This window comes from Hemiscyllium ocellatum, chromosome 6 (genome assembly GCF_020745735.1).
Source record: "Hemiscyllium ocellatum isolate sHemOce1 chromosome 6, sHemOce1.pat.X.cur, whole genome shotgun sequence".
In the NCBI taxonomy this organism is placed as follows: domain Eukaryota; kingdom Metazoa; phylum Chordata; class Chondrichthyes; order Orectolobiformes; family Hemiscylliidae; genus Hemiscyllium; species Hemiscyllium ocellatum.
The window spans coordinates 77,088,116-77,105,159 of NC_083406.1; the positions used below are offsets into that span (position 1 = coordinate 77,088,116).

General features: G+C 39.5%; 1 protein-coding gene across 4 annotated transcripts in view; it reads left to right on the forward strand.

Annotated features, from left to right (window-relative positions):
• Nucleotides 1–17,044, forward strand: part of LOC132816757 (glutamate receptor 4) — a 249,369-nt gene that overhangs the window by 114,371 nt on the left and 117,954 nt on the right. For 2 of the 4 annotated variants that reach the window (XM_060826674.1, XM_060826675.1), the window contains exons 7-9: nucleotides 5,702–5,712; nucleotides 7,800–7,967; nucleotides 14,393–14,497. In XM_060826674.1, coding sequence (XP_060682657.1) covers nucleotides 5,702–5,712; nucleotides 7,800–7,967; nucleotides 14,393–14,497 — 284 coding nt within the window. The remainder of the gene's footprint in view (nucleotides 1–5,701; nucleotides 5,713–7,799; nucleotides 7,968–14,392; nucleotides 14,498–17,044) is intronic. The other 2 variants (XM_060826672.1, XM_060826673.1) reach the window with 1 other exon arrangement.

A 17,044-nucleotide genomic window follows, 5' to 3' on the forward strand; every position in this document is an offset into this window, starting at 1 on the left:
TGAGGGTATAAAAGTCTCCAACTATGCTTTACATTGGATTGTTTGTAGCGTGACACCCTTCCAAAAGCATGTTTCTGTGTTGTAAATTAACAGTTGAATACTTTGGTACTTGCATGACTGAGGATTTTACAACTTCACCAGGTTGTCATATTACAGGAGATAACATAAGCATTTCTACTTTACAGATTCACAGAATTGTGAGCATTCCTCTTAGCTTAATGAGCATTAGGTATTGCCACATCAGCTAAAATTCATGATGGAGGCAAACTTACACCATGTACAAAAGGAGGAGAGTAACTAAAGTAAACTTCTTAAACAGAAATGGAGACAGGACAAATTATCTTAAATGGGAAAACTGCAAAAAAAAGGTGATATAATTGTCTAATATCAAATGGCAGCAACACTTGAAAACTTATTTGCTATCTGAATTCGCAGTAGAAACTACAGAGTATAAAATAATAGAGTAGTGCCAAATTAAGGGTGAGGTAATTAAAGTAATTAATATCAGTAAAAAGAATTATGAGAAATTTAAAGAAGCAAAAGCTGGCACATGGCCAGGAACTAATGGTTTAGATCCTGATATTCCAAGAGAGGTTGCTGATGTGATAGTGAATGTACTGGTTATGATTTTCCAAAATTCCCTATATTCAAGAACAACGCCAGTTTAGGAAGTTAGCATATGTAACAGTTCTTCAAGAAATAAGGGAAAGATGGTTTACTCCATGAATAGCAGGATTGGGCAGGTGGTCTTATGAAGGATAGGTGGACAGGCTTGTATTGGTGAAAGTTTGGAAGAGCAAAAGAAAACCTAATTGAGACATAAATTGAGAGATCTCAAAGGGTAGATGTGGAAATGATGTTTCCTCTTGTGCGAGAATCTAGAAGTAGGGGATCAGTCAATAAAAATTTTTTTTTCACTGAGATTGTAAGTTTTTGGAACACTTTTCTTCAAAAGAGAGCAGAAGCAAAGACTGAATGTTTCTGAAGCAGAGATAGATTCTTGATAACCAAGGAATGAATGGTTAATGAATGTTGACAGGATTGTGGAGTAATCCGATCAGCCGTTCTTCTATTGTATGGTGGGGGAGGCTAGAGGGTGCAGGGACTTACCCTTTCTCCTAATTTGTATGTTTTCATGATCAAGGAACAGTCTCAGTCACCAAGACCACTACTCTCTGGAGCATCAGGTCAGGCAGACACTACAGAACAGGATGTTGAAGGAAATTATTGGTGGTGTCTACTGCAGGTGTCACTTCAGAGTTTTTAACCTCCGACTCAAAAGAATCCACAGTTGCCCAGTGATGATTGCAGTCATGTTGGTGTTCTGCATAGTTGTTAGGAGCCACATCTTTACAACAAGCCCCTGTCATACAACATCCACCTTGAGGGGTAATCTGATGGTCTGAAAAGCTGAGACACTCTGAATTGTTTCAAGTAGAGGCATAATACTACATTTGCTGGAAATCTAAAATGAATGCAGAGAATGTGTCATACTTGGCTGAAAACATTTACTGTTTCTCCCTCCACAGATGCTACCAAATGTGCTAAGTTTCTCCAGTATTCTGTGTGTTTGTTTATGGATTGACTTAAGTTGGACAAGTCATGGCAGCTTCCTGAAGCCTTGCTACCTTTTCCAGTGTACACTCAGTGACTGGGAATTCGTCATGTTGGTAAAGACACCTTGCTGCTCAGCAGAAGCCTTACTGGTCATATAAACCCTTCTTGGCTTGATTGTCCTGACCTGTGTGTAATGTATATATTGGCCTGACCTCTAGAAAAAAGGTATCTATGATGAGCTTGGTGATGGCCAGTGACTGGAAGATCACACAAATGTCCTTTTCTATTGTGGTAGCAGTATCAAGAAAATGACTGAGGATAAAGCAATTTCAGTGTTATTCACTACATTATTGGATATTACAATTACAGCTACTTAAACAGTATGCAGACATTTGAAAGCAGAAATATAATTGAGCTTTCCCCAAGTAGAAGTTATGATCATATCAATGATCCATTGGCATGGACAAAGAAACACAGGATCAGATGATGCACCATGGATAACCATGTCAAGGAGTCCAGTTTGTCACTTGTTACATCCTACACAAACTGCTCTGTAAATGTTCCTTAATATAAGGTTGACAAAAGGGATACAGTCTCCACAGAAAAATAAGTAATAGGATTAGGAATAGACCATACAAGCCCTCATAACTCTTCTTTTATTCAATTCTAATGTGGGTTACTTTCTGCCTCTAATTTGACATTAATACCTCCCTTTTAAACTCAAACTCCAGTTATAATAAACTCGGGAGTGAAGTGAAGAGACATGCAAATTCACCACCCCTGATGTGGTCACTGTATTTCCTTAATAATAGATTCCAACATTTTCCCAATTGTCCACCTATCCTTCATAAGACTACCTACCCATTCCCGCTATTAATGGAGTAAACCATCTATGCACTGCTTTTAGTACAAATGTATCTTCTTTAAATAAGGAGGTCAATACAATAAATGATACTCTTGATATAGTCTCACAAGTGCTCTGTACAACTGAAGCATAACCCTTCTATTTTTATATTCAATTCCTCTTGCAATTTAAATAGCTTTCCTAATTATTTGCTATACCTATATACTAACATTTTGTGATTTGGCCAGATCTGTTTGCTCCCAAGAGCTCTACAATCTCCCACCTTTTAGGTGATGTGTTTTTAAATTTTTTTCCTGCCAAATGGACCCATTTTTTCACACATTATATTATATTTACTAAATCTTGGCCCACTCGTGTGACCTAACTCTATCTCTATGCAGCCTCATTATGTCCTCTTCACATTTTGCTTTCTTGCTTATCTTTGTGTCATCGGCTAGTTTAACAAGCATAACTTTGGTCCCTCAAATCAACTCATTTACAAAATATTGAGGCCACTGCACCAAAATACTTATCTCTGGCTAGCTAAAAGTGAACCATGTTCTCACCATGCCAGTATGTTTTCATTTTCCACAATAATGATCGATGTGGCATCTTGTCAAATATCTTCTGGAAATCTAAGTACATTTCATTCAGTGGTTCCGTTTATCAACAGCACGTGCTACTTTGTTAATTAACTCTGCATTGTTTAAACTTGAGTACCAATCTACAAAACCATGTTGACTTGACCTAATTACTTTTAATTTTTATAAGTGCCGTGTTACATTGTCTTTAATAATAGCTTTGAATACTTTTCTCTATGACTGATGTTCAGCTAACTGTAGTTTGCTGCTTTCAGTCTCTCTCCCTTCTTGCTATCTTCTAATCCTATGGAATTTCCCCTGAATCTGAGTTCTAAAAAATTAAAACCAACAGTTCAACTATTTCACTGGCCACTTTTTTTTTGAAGATTCTAGGACGATATTCATCAGGCCTTGGGGACCTGCCAAACTATTGCTCCAGCAATTTCCTCATTCCAACTCATCAATTGTAATTTTCTTGAGTTCCTCCCTCCCAAATTTCTGATTCACAGCTATTTTTGAATATTTCTTGGATGCTGTATTGTGAAGACTGATGGAAAATACCTGTTAAATTCAAATGCCTTTCTCTTTATTTTCCATTATTAATTCCCTAGATTCTCTTTCTAAAAGACTAGTGGTCAATTTGTTAACTTCTTCTTTCCTTTTACAGATATCTTTAGAAACTCTTACTATCCATTTTAATATTTCCAGCCCGTTATTTCCCATATTCTATGTCTTTTCCCGTATTGATTGATCAGCCATTTGTTGCTGTTTTCTATTTTTTTCTAATGCTCTGATCTGTCACCCATTCCTACGTAATTATATGCTCTTTTTTTAAGATTGAATCAATCTTTAACTTTTTTAGTTAACCACTGGAGTGGGTCTTCCCATCAAACATGATCTTTCCTGTTTCTCTATTCTGTCTGTTTTGAAATATTCTCTTAAATGTCTGCCATTACATCTTTATTGACTGTTCAATTTACCTAGCATTGCTTTCTTACCTCACAATTACCCTTACTTAAGTATAAAATACAAGGCTTGGACATTCTTCCCTCCCTCAAACCAAACACAAATTCAGTCATATTATGATCACTGGGTGTCTTCTGTATGAGGAGAAAGTGAGGACTGCAGATGCTGGAGATCAGAACTGAAAATATGTTGCTGGAAAAGCGCAGCAGGTCAGGCAACATCTAAGGAGCAGGAGAATTGACATTTCGGGCATGAGCCCTTCTTCAGGAGAAGGGCTCATGCCCGAAACATCGATTCTCCTGCTCCTTGGATGCTGCCTGACCTGCTGCGCTTTTCCAGCAACACATTTTCAATCTTCTGTATGAGGTCAATAATTAATCTTGTCTTATTGCATAATTCCAGATCTAATATAGCCTGCTCTCCAGTTGACTCCAGTACATGCTGTTCTAAGGAACTGCTCAAAAATATTATCAGTACTTCTTACAAAGGCTACCTTTGCCCACCTGATTTTTCCAGTATACTTGTTGATTAAAAATCTCTTATGATTATTGCATTATTTTCCTGACACGCTCCTGTTCACTTATCCTTTATACTGTCTGAGAATAGACCCAAAGTCCTCAACCCCATCTCATGTGACAAGCCCTTTATCCCCGGGGTCATTTTTGTAAACCTCCTCTGGAACCCCTTCCAATACCGGCACAACTTATAGAGTCATAGAGATGTACAGCATGGAGACAGACCCTTCGGTCCAACCCGTCTATGCCGACCAGACATCCCAACCGAATCTAGTTCTACCTGCCAGCACCCTGCCCGTATCCCTCCAAACCCTTCCTATTCATATACCCATCCAAATGCCTCTTAAATGTTGCAATTGTATCAGCCTTCACCACATCCTCTGGCAGCTTATTCCATACCCATACCACCCTCTGTGTGGAAACATTGCCCCTTAGGACTCTTTTATATCTTTCCCCTCTCACCCTAAACCGATGCCCTCTACTCTGGACTCCCCGACGCCAGGGAAAAGACTTTGCCTATTTATCCGATCTATGCCCCTCATAATTTTATAAACCTCTATAATGTCACCCCTCAGCCTCTGACACTCCAGGGAAAACAGCCCCAACCTGTTCAGCTTCTCCCTACAGCTCCAAACCCTCCAACCCTGGCAACATTCTTCTAAATCTTTTCTGAACCCTTTCAAGTTTCACAACATCTTTCCGATAGGAAGGAGACCAGAATTGCATGCAATTTTCCAACAGTAGCCTAACCAATGTCCTGTATAGCTGCAATATGACCTCCCAACTCCTGTACTCAATACTCTGACCAATAAAGGAAAGCATACCAAACGCCTTCTTCACTACCCTATCTACCTGTGAATCCACTTTCAAGGAGCTATGAACCTGCACTCCAAGGTCTATTTGTTCAGCAACACTCCTGAGGACCTGACCATTAAATGTATAAGACCTGCTAAGATTTGCTTTCCCAAAATGCAGCACCTCGCCTTTATCTGAATTAAATTCCATCTTCCACTTCTCAGCCCATTGGTGTATCTCGTCAAGATCCTGCTGTAATCTGAGGTAACCCTCTTCGCTGTCCACTACACCTCCAATTTTGGTGTCGTCTGCAAACTTACTAACTGTACCTCTTATGCTCACATCCAAATCATTTATGTAAATGACAAAACGTAGACGAACAGCACCGATCCTTGTGGCACTCCACTGGTCACAGGCCTCCAGTCTGAAAAACAACCCTCCACCACCACCCTCTGTCATCTACCTTTGAGCCAGTTCTGTATCCAAATGGCTAGTTCTCCCTGTATTCCATGAGACCTAACCTTGCTAATCAGTCTCCCATTGGGAACTTTGTCGAACGCCTTACTGAAGTCCATATAGATCACATCCATCGCTCTGCCCTCATCAATCCTCTTTGTTACCTCTTCAAAAACCTCAATCAAGTTTGTGAGACATGATTTCCCATGCACAAAGCCATGTTGACTATCCCTAATCAGTCTTTGCCTTTCCAAATATATGTACATCCTGTCCCTCAGGATTACCTCCAACAACTTGCCAACCACCAAAGTCAAGCTCACTGGTCTATAGTTCCCTGGCTTGTCCTTACCACCCTTCTTAAACAGTGGCACCACGTTTGCCAACCTCCAGTCTTCTGACACCTCACCTGTGACTATTGATGATACAAATATCTCAACAAGGGGCCCAGCAATTCCTTCTCTAGCTTCCCACAGAGTTCTCGGGTACACCTGATCATGTCCTAGGGATTTATCCATCTTTACCCATTTCAAGACATCCAGCACTTCCTCTTCTCTAATCTGGACATTTTGCAAGATGTCACCATCTATTTCCCTATAGTCTATATCTTCCGTATCCTTTTCCACAGTAAATACTGGTGCAAAATACTCATTTAGTATCTCCCCCATTTCATAGCATTCCAAATATGGTATTTTCAGAGCCTTATACAGTCTCAGCAGTACATATCTGCTCCTGTATTCCCTCCTCTCAAAATGCATGTTAACATTGCATTTGCCTCCTGACAGCAAAGTGATCATGTGTGTTAAGAGAATCCTGAACTAGAACTCCCATGTCCCTTTTTAATTCAGATGTATGAAGCCGCTTCCCATTTGGATTTGCAAATTTTCAGCTGGAATTGCTGTGTGGATGATTCCACAATCCCTGGACACACCCAGAATTCAACCTTGTTCTGTGAACTCGTGAACTCAATTCCCTTGTATCGCTTTCACAGAACAGTTCATGTGACAGACCTTAATGAAATTGCCCATTGCATTTCAGTAATGCAAATAAATGTCAGCTGTATAACTTGTATGTGTGTGTCCTTCATTAATCCATTATTCATCATATGCTTCTGAAACCACCACTTATACTCAATTTATGACCAGTTAAGAATATTTCTTAAGAATAACTGCCTTCTCAGTCCTAAGTTCATGGACAAGTCAGTCATATTTATTATGGAGATTGGGACATTATTTATAAGCAGTCGTTTCAGTATGTGTGTTGTCATTGAAGGCTGAACCCAAGGATGGCAATAATGTTGAGCTGACGGCTGGGAGCAGAGTTCATGCAAGAGCTGTATATATTTTGAAGTTGGAGAACGCACATCTTCTAAGACAATATATGAAAATTGATGGCTAGCCATGATTGCAATTCTGTGTTGCTCACTGCTTCGCTGGAGTTATGGAGTTTTTCACACTTTCTTTCATTAAGCCATTAATTTTGCTGCTTAAGAAATTTGAAGTTGACATTATGAAAAATGCCATCTGATTGACCTCTTAAAAAAGCTTCTATTATTGTATGTTACTCAACTCCATTTTGATGTAAAGTGCAAATTCTTTTCAAAGGGAAATGTTTTCAACCACTTGGGGAGACATTTCACGAATTTCCCATAACAGAAAGAACTTGAGAAACCTAGCCATTCTGGCCGATGTAAAGCGAACAATCTAATCAAACCCCCACAGTAACTCCATCAGAATGATAGCTCTATGTATTATTACGAATGCAGGGACAAGGCTCAGTGATTCATCCCTAAAGCACTTCTTGGACTTAGGAAACCAGGCATTTCAGCAAATTGATTTTGGAATTTATTAAAAAGCTAGTGTCCAAGATAAGGATGAGCATAACATTAATAAAACTCAAGCACAATGATAAGTTTATGTTTTTACCACAGGTGTATTATAAGCCGAAAGATTACTGTTGATGATGTTAGCAAGTCCAAGCCAAATATATGTGTAGCTAGCCTGTTGCCTCTGTTTTAATTTCTTTTGAATAAATAAAAGCTTGGATTAAATAAAATGCGTTTTGACCAACTTGAATGCTTCTTTCCAGTACACATCTGCACTAACGTACGATGGGATACTTGTTATGGCTGAAGCATTCCGTTACCTCCGCAGGCAACGGATTGGGATTTCAAGAAAAGGAAATGCTGGAGATTGTCTTGCTAATCCTGCTGCTCCTTGGGTTCAAGGTATTGACACAGAAAGGGCACTAAAACAGGTATGATAATGATTCACTTTGTTAAATTGTCCCTTCTATCAGTGCTTAGTGTTATGAAACAATGAATCAAATCACAGTTATCAATACCTGTGCATGTGCAGCTGAATACTGAAATCAGAAATTTGTTCTCCAATTTGCCCTGCTCCTTCAAAAGCTTTACCAACTTGATCACTCTTTAGGAGATTCAGCATTCAAATGCATGAAGCGGATAATATTGTGCTACTGGTTCACTAGGTACTCGCTTAATAAAAACCGAAAGAACTGTAGATACTGTAAATCAGAGAGAAAAATAGAAATTGCTGGAAAAGCTCGCAGGTCTGGCAGCATCTGTAGAGAGTTTTGAGGAAGGGTCACCAGACTTGAAACAGAACTTTTCCTCTCCACGGATGCTGCCAGACCTGCAGAGCTTTTCCAGCAGTTTATATTTTTGTCAATGTTAGGACTTGCCCATTCAAGTGTAAATGAGACTTTAATGCAGTCTTAACTTCTGTCAAACACACACCTTCTTGCCCTGAAAATTTATTTTTACAAGTTTAGAATTGCATTTGTTCCAGTTTTATTTATTCTCAATTAGACCTGTTAGTTCTGATCCGACATGCTTCGAAAAGGATTCTGCAATCTGTTCAGCTGAAGAGACATGCTGTTGCTTGCCCTAGTCTCTCACATCCCATGGAGGGAGCACCACGCTAGATCAGACTCCTAACAATTATCAGTGGCCTTTTCAAAAGCCTGCCAAGAGTGTGTAGGAGGCTGTGAATTTGATGAAATCAAGACATACGAGATTAAATGAATCCATTGTGGCTTAATTTCCAAACGTTCTGTGAAAATCCAGTAACAAATAATATTTTGATGAATTTGGCATTCCCTCAGGAGTGGCAATACATTGGTTTGACTATGTGATTACCCACAGAGTAAGCTTATTATCACAAAAAAGTGTAATTTATAGATGATACGCTTCTTGATATCAAGGCATTGAATGTCACAAAGCAAATTAATTTACAATTTGCTACGGTTCCCAAAGCCAACTATTTGATAACAAATGCCTTGAACTGACAAAGCTGAGACTGGAACTCAGTGCAGAAACCAAAAAAAAACGGAAAGCAAAAGTGAGGAGAAAAGACAACCAGTCAGACTTTGGATGTGATTCTAGATTGGTAATCAGTTATCGAAGTTCTCCATATTTTGGAACAATGCCTTCAGATTGGAAAGTTGTAGATGTAAATCTACTATTTAAGAAAGTCAGGGGACCTGTTGGCCTGAAATGAGTAGCAGGGCAATATTAGAATCTATTATAAAAATATGGTAGCTGGACACATAAAATAATGATCTGATTAGGCAGAGTCTGTCTGGATTTATGAAAGCAAGATCATGCTTGGTGAATCTTAATTTTATAGTGTCTGAAGATATTAGTAGCAGGAGGAATCAGTGATAGTGCTGTACTTGGATTTCAGTCAGCTTTCATTAAAGTCCCACACATGAGGTTAGTAAACAAACGGAGAGTGTGTAAGATGAGCGATAATATATTGGCATTAATTGAGGATTGGTTAAAGGAGAAAAACAGTAAGAATATATGGGATGGCTGCGAAATATTGGAATTCTACAAAGATCAGCATTTGGGTCTATACTGTTCACAATCCATTTGAATTACTTGAATGTAGGGTCCCAATGCAATATTTGCAAGTTTGTGGACAATGCAAAATTAGGTGGGATTGTGCATTGAGAGGATGATGCAAAGAGACTTAAGGAGGATTTAGACAGGCTGTGTGAATGTGGGATGTCCTGCCAGATGGAATGTAATGTGGATTAAGAAGAGTTTATCAAATTTGGTAAGAAGAATGGAGATGGAGCAGTTTTCTTAAAATATGGAAGATTTGAAAATACTGATGTCCAAAGGAAACTGGGTGTCCTTGTTCATAAGTCACTGAAAGTTAATTATAGGTAAAGCAAGCAATTAGGAAGTCAAATAGTCAAACAAGGATTTGAGTAGAACAGTCAAGATGTCTCATTTCAATTATATGGAACCTTAATGTGACTGCTACCTGTGTGACAGGGTTACCAGAGCAGGTGGTAATGGTGAGAGGGGGGTTTTCAGATGGCACAGTTCAATATACTCTCTAGAAAACAAAGGGTATTTGAGGAAAGGAAGCCTCATAGGAAGCAGATAGACAAAGAATTCCCAAATGTAATGTAAACTACAGGCTTTGAGCCATGTAAATATTATTTTACTTAACCTTAATTTCCCTTTGTGCTTCAATTGACCTGTTACCAATGGAATAAAGAATCCTTGCTGCCTGATCTTTGGGCCATCTGTTCAGATGCTGTGTTTCATAACGAAAATGTACTTTCCATGGAGGATGTGCAGTGGCAGTTCATCAGACAAATATTTGCAATGCCGAGATTGTGTTTTGTAGAATGATTTAAGGATATTAGGTCTGTATTCTCCAGAGTTTAGAAGAATGAGAAATTATCTCATTGAAAATTACAACATTCATTAAAACATAGATAAGATAGATGTCAAAAGGATGTTTTCGCTGGTTGCAGCATCTAGAACTAGGGGATGTGGTCTCAGAATAAGGCGAATGTCATTTAAGACTGAGGTACACAGGAATATCTTCATTCTGGGTTTTGTGAACATTTAGAATTCCCTATGCCAGAGACCTGTGGAAGTTCAGTCATTGAGTATGTTCAGATTAGAGAATCTATGGATTTCTAGATACTACTAAGGTTATGTGGGAAAGTTGTGTTGAATGAGATGATCAGCCATGATTAAGAATGGCAGAGTGGGCTCTAGAAGCCAAAATGGCCGCTGCTCTTACGTTCCTATGTTGCTGTGCAGCCTAATATTTCTGCTCTTCACAAGTACAATGACAGGAATTTGTTAGAGCTACTGATAAAATGTGAATTGAAATAGAAAGTGGTAGTAGGAAGCAGAATTTTTTAACTTTATTTCTATCCTTTGAAAATACGAAATTGGAATTTATGAGGCAGAAGATTTAATACTGGCAGCAATGCGGGATATAAGTCTTGTGAGACAGACAGGAAATATGAAACACATGCCTCCTTGCTCTTTGTAAAATTAAAATCAGTATATTTTAATATTGGAACACTCAGAGACCAGATGTATTCTCCTCCTTGCCAGTATTGCAATAAACATCCTGTTATACTGATATTTACTGATGATATACATCCTGTTGTATAGGACCACATCCAGGTTTGGCTAATAAGTGGCAAATGACATCCGCACCACACAACTGCTAGGTAATCACCATTTCCAATGAGAGAATTTAACCTTCTCCCCTTGACATTCAATGACATTATCATCATTGAATCTCCCATTATCTATATCCTGAGGATGACCACCGACAAGAAACTGAGCTGGATCAGTTCTCTAAATACTCGGGTTACAAGAGCTGATCAGGGACTAGGAATTCTTTGACTTGTGACTCACCTCCTGTCTCCCCACCAACTGCAAGGCACTAGTCAGGAGTACACTCCCCGCTGCCTGGATGAGTGCAGCCCTAGTAGTAGTTGAGAAGCTCGTCACCCAAAGCAGTTCATTTGGTTGGCTCCACATCCACCACCTGCAGCATTCACTCCCTTCACTGATGTGGCATTAACGTGTACCAACTATAAAATGCAATGCAGTAACATACCAAGGTTCCTCTGACAGCACCTTCCAAATTAATGACCTCTGCTAACGAGGATAGGGAAATAGGTACATGGGGACACTACAACCTGCAAGTTCCCTTCCGAACCTACACATCATCCTGACTTGGAAGTATATTTCCATTCCTTCACTGTCGTTTGGTCAGTCCTGAAATCTCCAGTGTGTTTTCCTACTCCCCTAAGGACTGCAACAGTTCAAGAAAGCCTGGAGAGTTGAGGATGGGCTTAGACAACACTGCTGTCATGCTAGAAACAAATGAACAAAATCAGCACCCTTTTGCAAATTTGCCAAACTGCCCATCTCCTCTCTCCACATGACCAGCCTGGCCTAAACATTCAATTAACAATACACAGTTGTGTTGACAGATTCATATTGATATGTACTCTGATATATAGCGGGTAATATTGGACAACTGAGCCAGTATGCAAATTGCATAAAATTTCCTCTTTTACAAACTCTATACTGCATGTTGTCATTTCAGTAAATGTATAAATTCAAGAGGTCAGACTTGATGCTGATTAAAAACAACAAAACCTAATGTACCCATGCGTGTGTCTAGGAGTTTCAGATATTTTTAGATTAGATTCCCTACAGTGTGGAAACAGGCCCTTCAGCCCAACAAATCCACACTGACCCTCCAAACAGAAACCCACCCCCCTGACTAATCCACCTAACACTGCAGGCAAATTTAGCATGGCCAATTCACCTAACCTGAACATCTTTGGACTGTGGAAGGAAACTGGAGCACCCGGAGGAAACCCACGCAGACTCGGGGAGAATGTGCAAACTCCACACAGACGGTTGCCCGAGGTGGGAATTGAACCCGGTTCCCAGGCACTGTGAGGCAACAGTGCTAGCCACTGTGCCACCGTGCCACCCTTTGTGTTCTAAGAAATTAAAATGAATCTACAGAAAATCATGGCACACATATACCTCAATTAAAAGCATGCATTTAAACTTTCAAAACTCAATCAGGAGCCCTGAAGTTGGAAATTTATACAAGGACTTTCAGTTTGTGCAACGGTACCCCTGGATTCACGTACATCTAATATACACTTTGAAACTGATTCATTTGAGGAAGAAAGGTTTGTATGTATACAGCAATCTCTGAACGTTTTACATTCAATTTATTACTTTGGAATGCAGCAGATAAAGAGCCATTTTTCATAGTACATTTTAAGCAGCAGCGGGATGCCAACTAGCTACATTCTGGTGTAATTGGTTGAAAGAAGAATGTTGGAGCAGGTGGGACTTGAAAACAGAACTCCCGGCCCAGGGGTAGGGACACTACCATGAGAGGGTCCGTATTCAGATTCATCCAACTGAGAAATAATCGGCTGTAATTAATTTAGAGATTGTACTCAAGAATTTCATTCATAGATATAAGTAAGTGCAAATTCTCCAAGTTATAAGAATGCAGACATGTATAGAATGACCAAAAAGAAAATCCCTGCACAGTTTTCATCACCTTCAATGTTCTTTACATAGATCGTGGAATTATCCAGAAAGTAGCTAGCATCAAGTAGCTAACAATATTGACAAAAGCCTGAGAACAGGTCAGCGAATTGCCCTTTTAGTACACTTTATTATACAGCATAAAGAAGAAAATCATTTTTTAAAATCACTGAATATAGTCTTTCAAATAGTTAAGAAGGACATCCCTTGAAATCCTGAAAGGCAGATGTTAGAGGAAAACTGTAGCTGGAAATCAAAAATATAAGCTTTCTGTCTGGTTAAAGGAGCATGTTTGAGGGTAGTGAATATAGCATGCTATAAGCAAACTGTTCATGGCCAGGCGTGGGCATGTAATGACTAAAACTCTAATGAAGAATGCCAGATTACAGTTTGCAACGTGAGTTTCCATCTCATTGCAACGAATATAACATCACAATTCTGTGATCCCCTACAGAGAGCCAGAACCTGAAAGAGCTACAGTATTGCTCTAAACCCTGTAAGTTTAATACTCCCATCAGAAAGTGAAATGCTACCTATGGTTTTCGAAGGCAACATATGGAGATGTTGTTCACAAAGAAGAGTCATAAACAGGTTGACGAAGTATACATCTTTCTGTTTCACTACAGATGGCTCCCAAAGGAAATCTTACCCTGTAGTCAATAGGTATTAACTGTCTTCATTTAATGGTGAATTCCAGAAACCATGCAAAAATAACATTTAGCTGAAAATGTTTCAAGCTACTTTAGCTCAAAAGAAAGGATTTCACAGCGGCAAGGATGTTTGTTTTATGTTACTCAATGATCTATATTCAACAAAATCTTATCCCTATTTTCTCTCCATTAAGTGAGATTTGAAATAGTATCGCACTGGTGAAGCTAAGTCGCAAGAATGCTATGTTATTTTACTAGTCTGTGCTGATCTGAGCTGGGAAAATATCCAGAATGCTGTTATTTGTCTGAGTATCTCTGAGTCTGTGCCAGTGCTGGATCTTTAAGAGCACGATCAATTTCATTCCATTCTCTTGCTCCTATCCCATAGCAAGCATAGCTGTTACAGGCCTAAATCCAATGATGTTTGATAGTTACAAAGGAAGCTACCTTTCAGGCAGTGCCTTCCTAACAATTATCTACATAACAAAATGGCCACCACTCCCCTTACAACTGAATCTCAACATTAGTTATCATCTGTAGGGGAGCAGGAAAGAAAATTGGAACAGAAAACTGCCTTTGTCTCAAACTGCGCTGTAATTTTTAATTCCAGCAGAGATTATAATGAATCTGTTTCCGATTGTATTCTTTTCAAGGTACGGATCCAGGGTTTAACGGGAAATGTTCAATTTGATAACTATGGCCGACGGACAAACTTCACAATTGATGTATTTGAGCTGAAAAGTACAGGCCACAGAAAGGTAAGCTATCCTGTGTGACAAAAAACATGAATACTAGCAAATCTTTCATGTCCTGCACAAGAATGCCAGTAATTACACCAATGTGTGTGTTGTACAATAATCCCAGAGGATGTTACTATTGGACAAGTCAGATCCCACACTGAAACTTGGCTTGACAGATCATTTTTGTTTTGGTTTGGTTTCACTTAAACAATCCTGCAGATTTCATTTTAACAAAAGAACAGAAAAAAATAACCAAACTATCTACTTAAAACACAATGAAAGTACCATCTCAGTAATCTCAAAACACTCCTTTATAGACTGGAAAAAACTAAATGACTTTTGAATTGAATAAAATGCAGCCCTGTGTTGCACCCAAAAAAAATCTTGTCTGATCTCCAGAAATAATTCATACAGTGCTCACACCAGAGTCTGTTTGTAATATCTTGATAGGGTTAGGTCACCTCTGACTTTAACTCTAGACTGGCAGTACAGATATCTTTTTCCTGGAGCTATTATAACTTGTGCCTAGATGTTCTTTAAAAACCTCTTCAGAATTTTGTCCCAACAGTTCTGGTCTGGCACTTTAATTAACTCTTTAGAGTCATAGAGATGTACAGCATGGAAACAGATCCTTCGGTCCAACCCGTCCATGCCGACCAGATATCCCAACCCAATCTAGTCCCACCTGCGAGCACCCGGCCCATATCCCTCCAAACCCTTCCTATTCATATACCCATCCAAATGTCTCTTAAATGTTGCAATTGTACCAGCCTCGACCACATCCTCTGGCACCTTATTCCATACATGTACCATGATCTGTGTGAAAAAGTTGCCCCTTAAGTCTCTTTTGTATCTTTCCCCTCTCACCCTAAACCTATGCCCTCTAGTTCTGTAATCCCTGATCCCAGGGAAAAGCTTTGTCTCTTAATCCTATCCATGCCCCTTAGCCTCCGACACTCCAGGGAAAACAGCCCCAGCCTGTTCAGCCTCTCCCTGTAGCTCAAGTCCTCCAACCCTGGCAACATCCTTGTAGATCTTTTCTGAACCCTTTCAAGTTTCGCAACATCTTTCCAAAAGAACGGAGACCAGAATTGCACACTATATTCCAACAGTGGCCTAACTAATATCCTGTACAACCGCAACGTAACCTCCCAACTGTACTCAATACTTTGAGGTAATCCTGATTTACTATATGCGTCTGTTCTCAGGAGCACGTAGTTCATATAGTTATCTTCATCCAAGGACTTTACAGCACTACCCAAACCACAACACGAAAGCTACATCTTTCTCTCTGACTTTAGAGATTTCCAATACCTTGGACCAACCTCTCTTGACCTGCCAAACTGGAGCTTGTTTATCTTGTTCAATTGTAAAGCCCTAGCAATGTTTACAAAAAAACACATTAATTCCAAAGTTGGGTTTCAAAAACTGTTTAAAAAGGAATCGTCACGGCTACAGAAATACTTAGCAATTAATCATTAACTTCAGACACAGAAAACTCAAAATGTTCCTATCTCAAAAGTGAAAAACACAAAGTTAGAGTTCACATCACAGTTGGTGATTTACTGGTCCATAAAAGGTTATTCAAGAACTACCACAGTCAAGAGTGGAATCCATTGTATCCAAAACATTCATTTCTGGTTTTAAAACAGTTTGCAGAAACTCTGATATTGATTACTTTGTTTCAACATTTCCTTGCCTGTAAATGAACACAATGACCATGAATGCTCGAAATGGAACTCTGTACCTCTGACAGTTTTGTATAGCATTTACAGCATAAAAACTTGGTTCAACAAGTCTATGGCAATGTTGATGTGCCACATAACCAAGCCTCATCTTGCCCCATCATCATATTTTCACACTCCTTTCGCTTACACACAAATGCATTTTATTCTGATTGTCTTATTGTTGAAGGCAAATTAAATGTTGACATTCATTTCAAGAGGGTGAGGAAACAAAAGCCAAGATGTACTGCTGAGGCTATAGAAGGTTCTGGTCAAAGTCGAAATGTGTGTTGCTGGAAAAGCACAGCATGTCAGGCAGCATCCGAGGAGCAGGAGAATCGCCCCTTCGGGCATAAGACCTTCATCAGGAATGAGGGGGTGGGGAAGGAAGCTGAGAGGTAAATAGGAGAGTGGGGTATGGGTGAGGTATCTGGGAAGGCAATAGGTAGATGCAGGTCAGGGATGATGGTGATAGGTCAGAGGGGAAGGTGGAGCAGATAGGTGGGAAGAAAGATGGACAAGTAGGACAGTTCAAGAGGTTTAAATCTGGAATTTGCATTTCGAATATTGTGTGCAATTTTGGGCCCCATATCAAAGGATGGATGTTCCAGAAAAACACAAGAATGATCCCAGAGATGGAGGGCTTGTCATATGAAGAGCAACTGAGGACTCTGAATTTGTACTCAATAGAATTTAAAAGGACGATGGAAGGATCTGATTGAAACTTGCAGGAAGTTGGCTGGCCTGGATAGAGTGGGCATGGAGAAGATGTTTCCATGAGAAGAAGGGACCTGAGGACACAACCTCAGAGCAAAGGGACAACCCTTTAGATGAGGAGGAA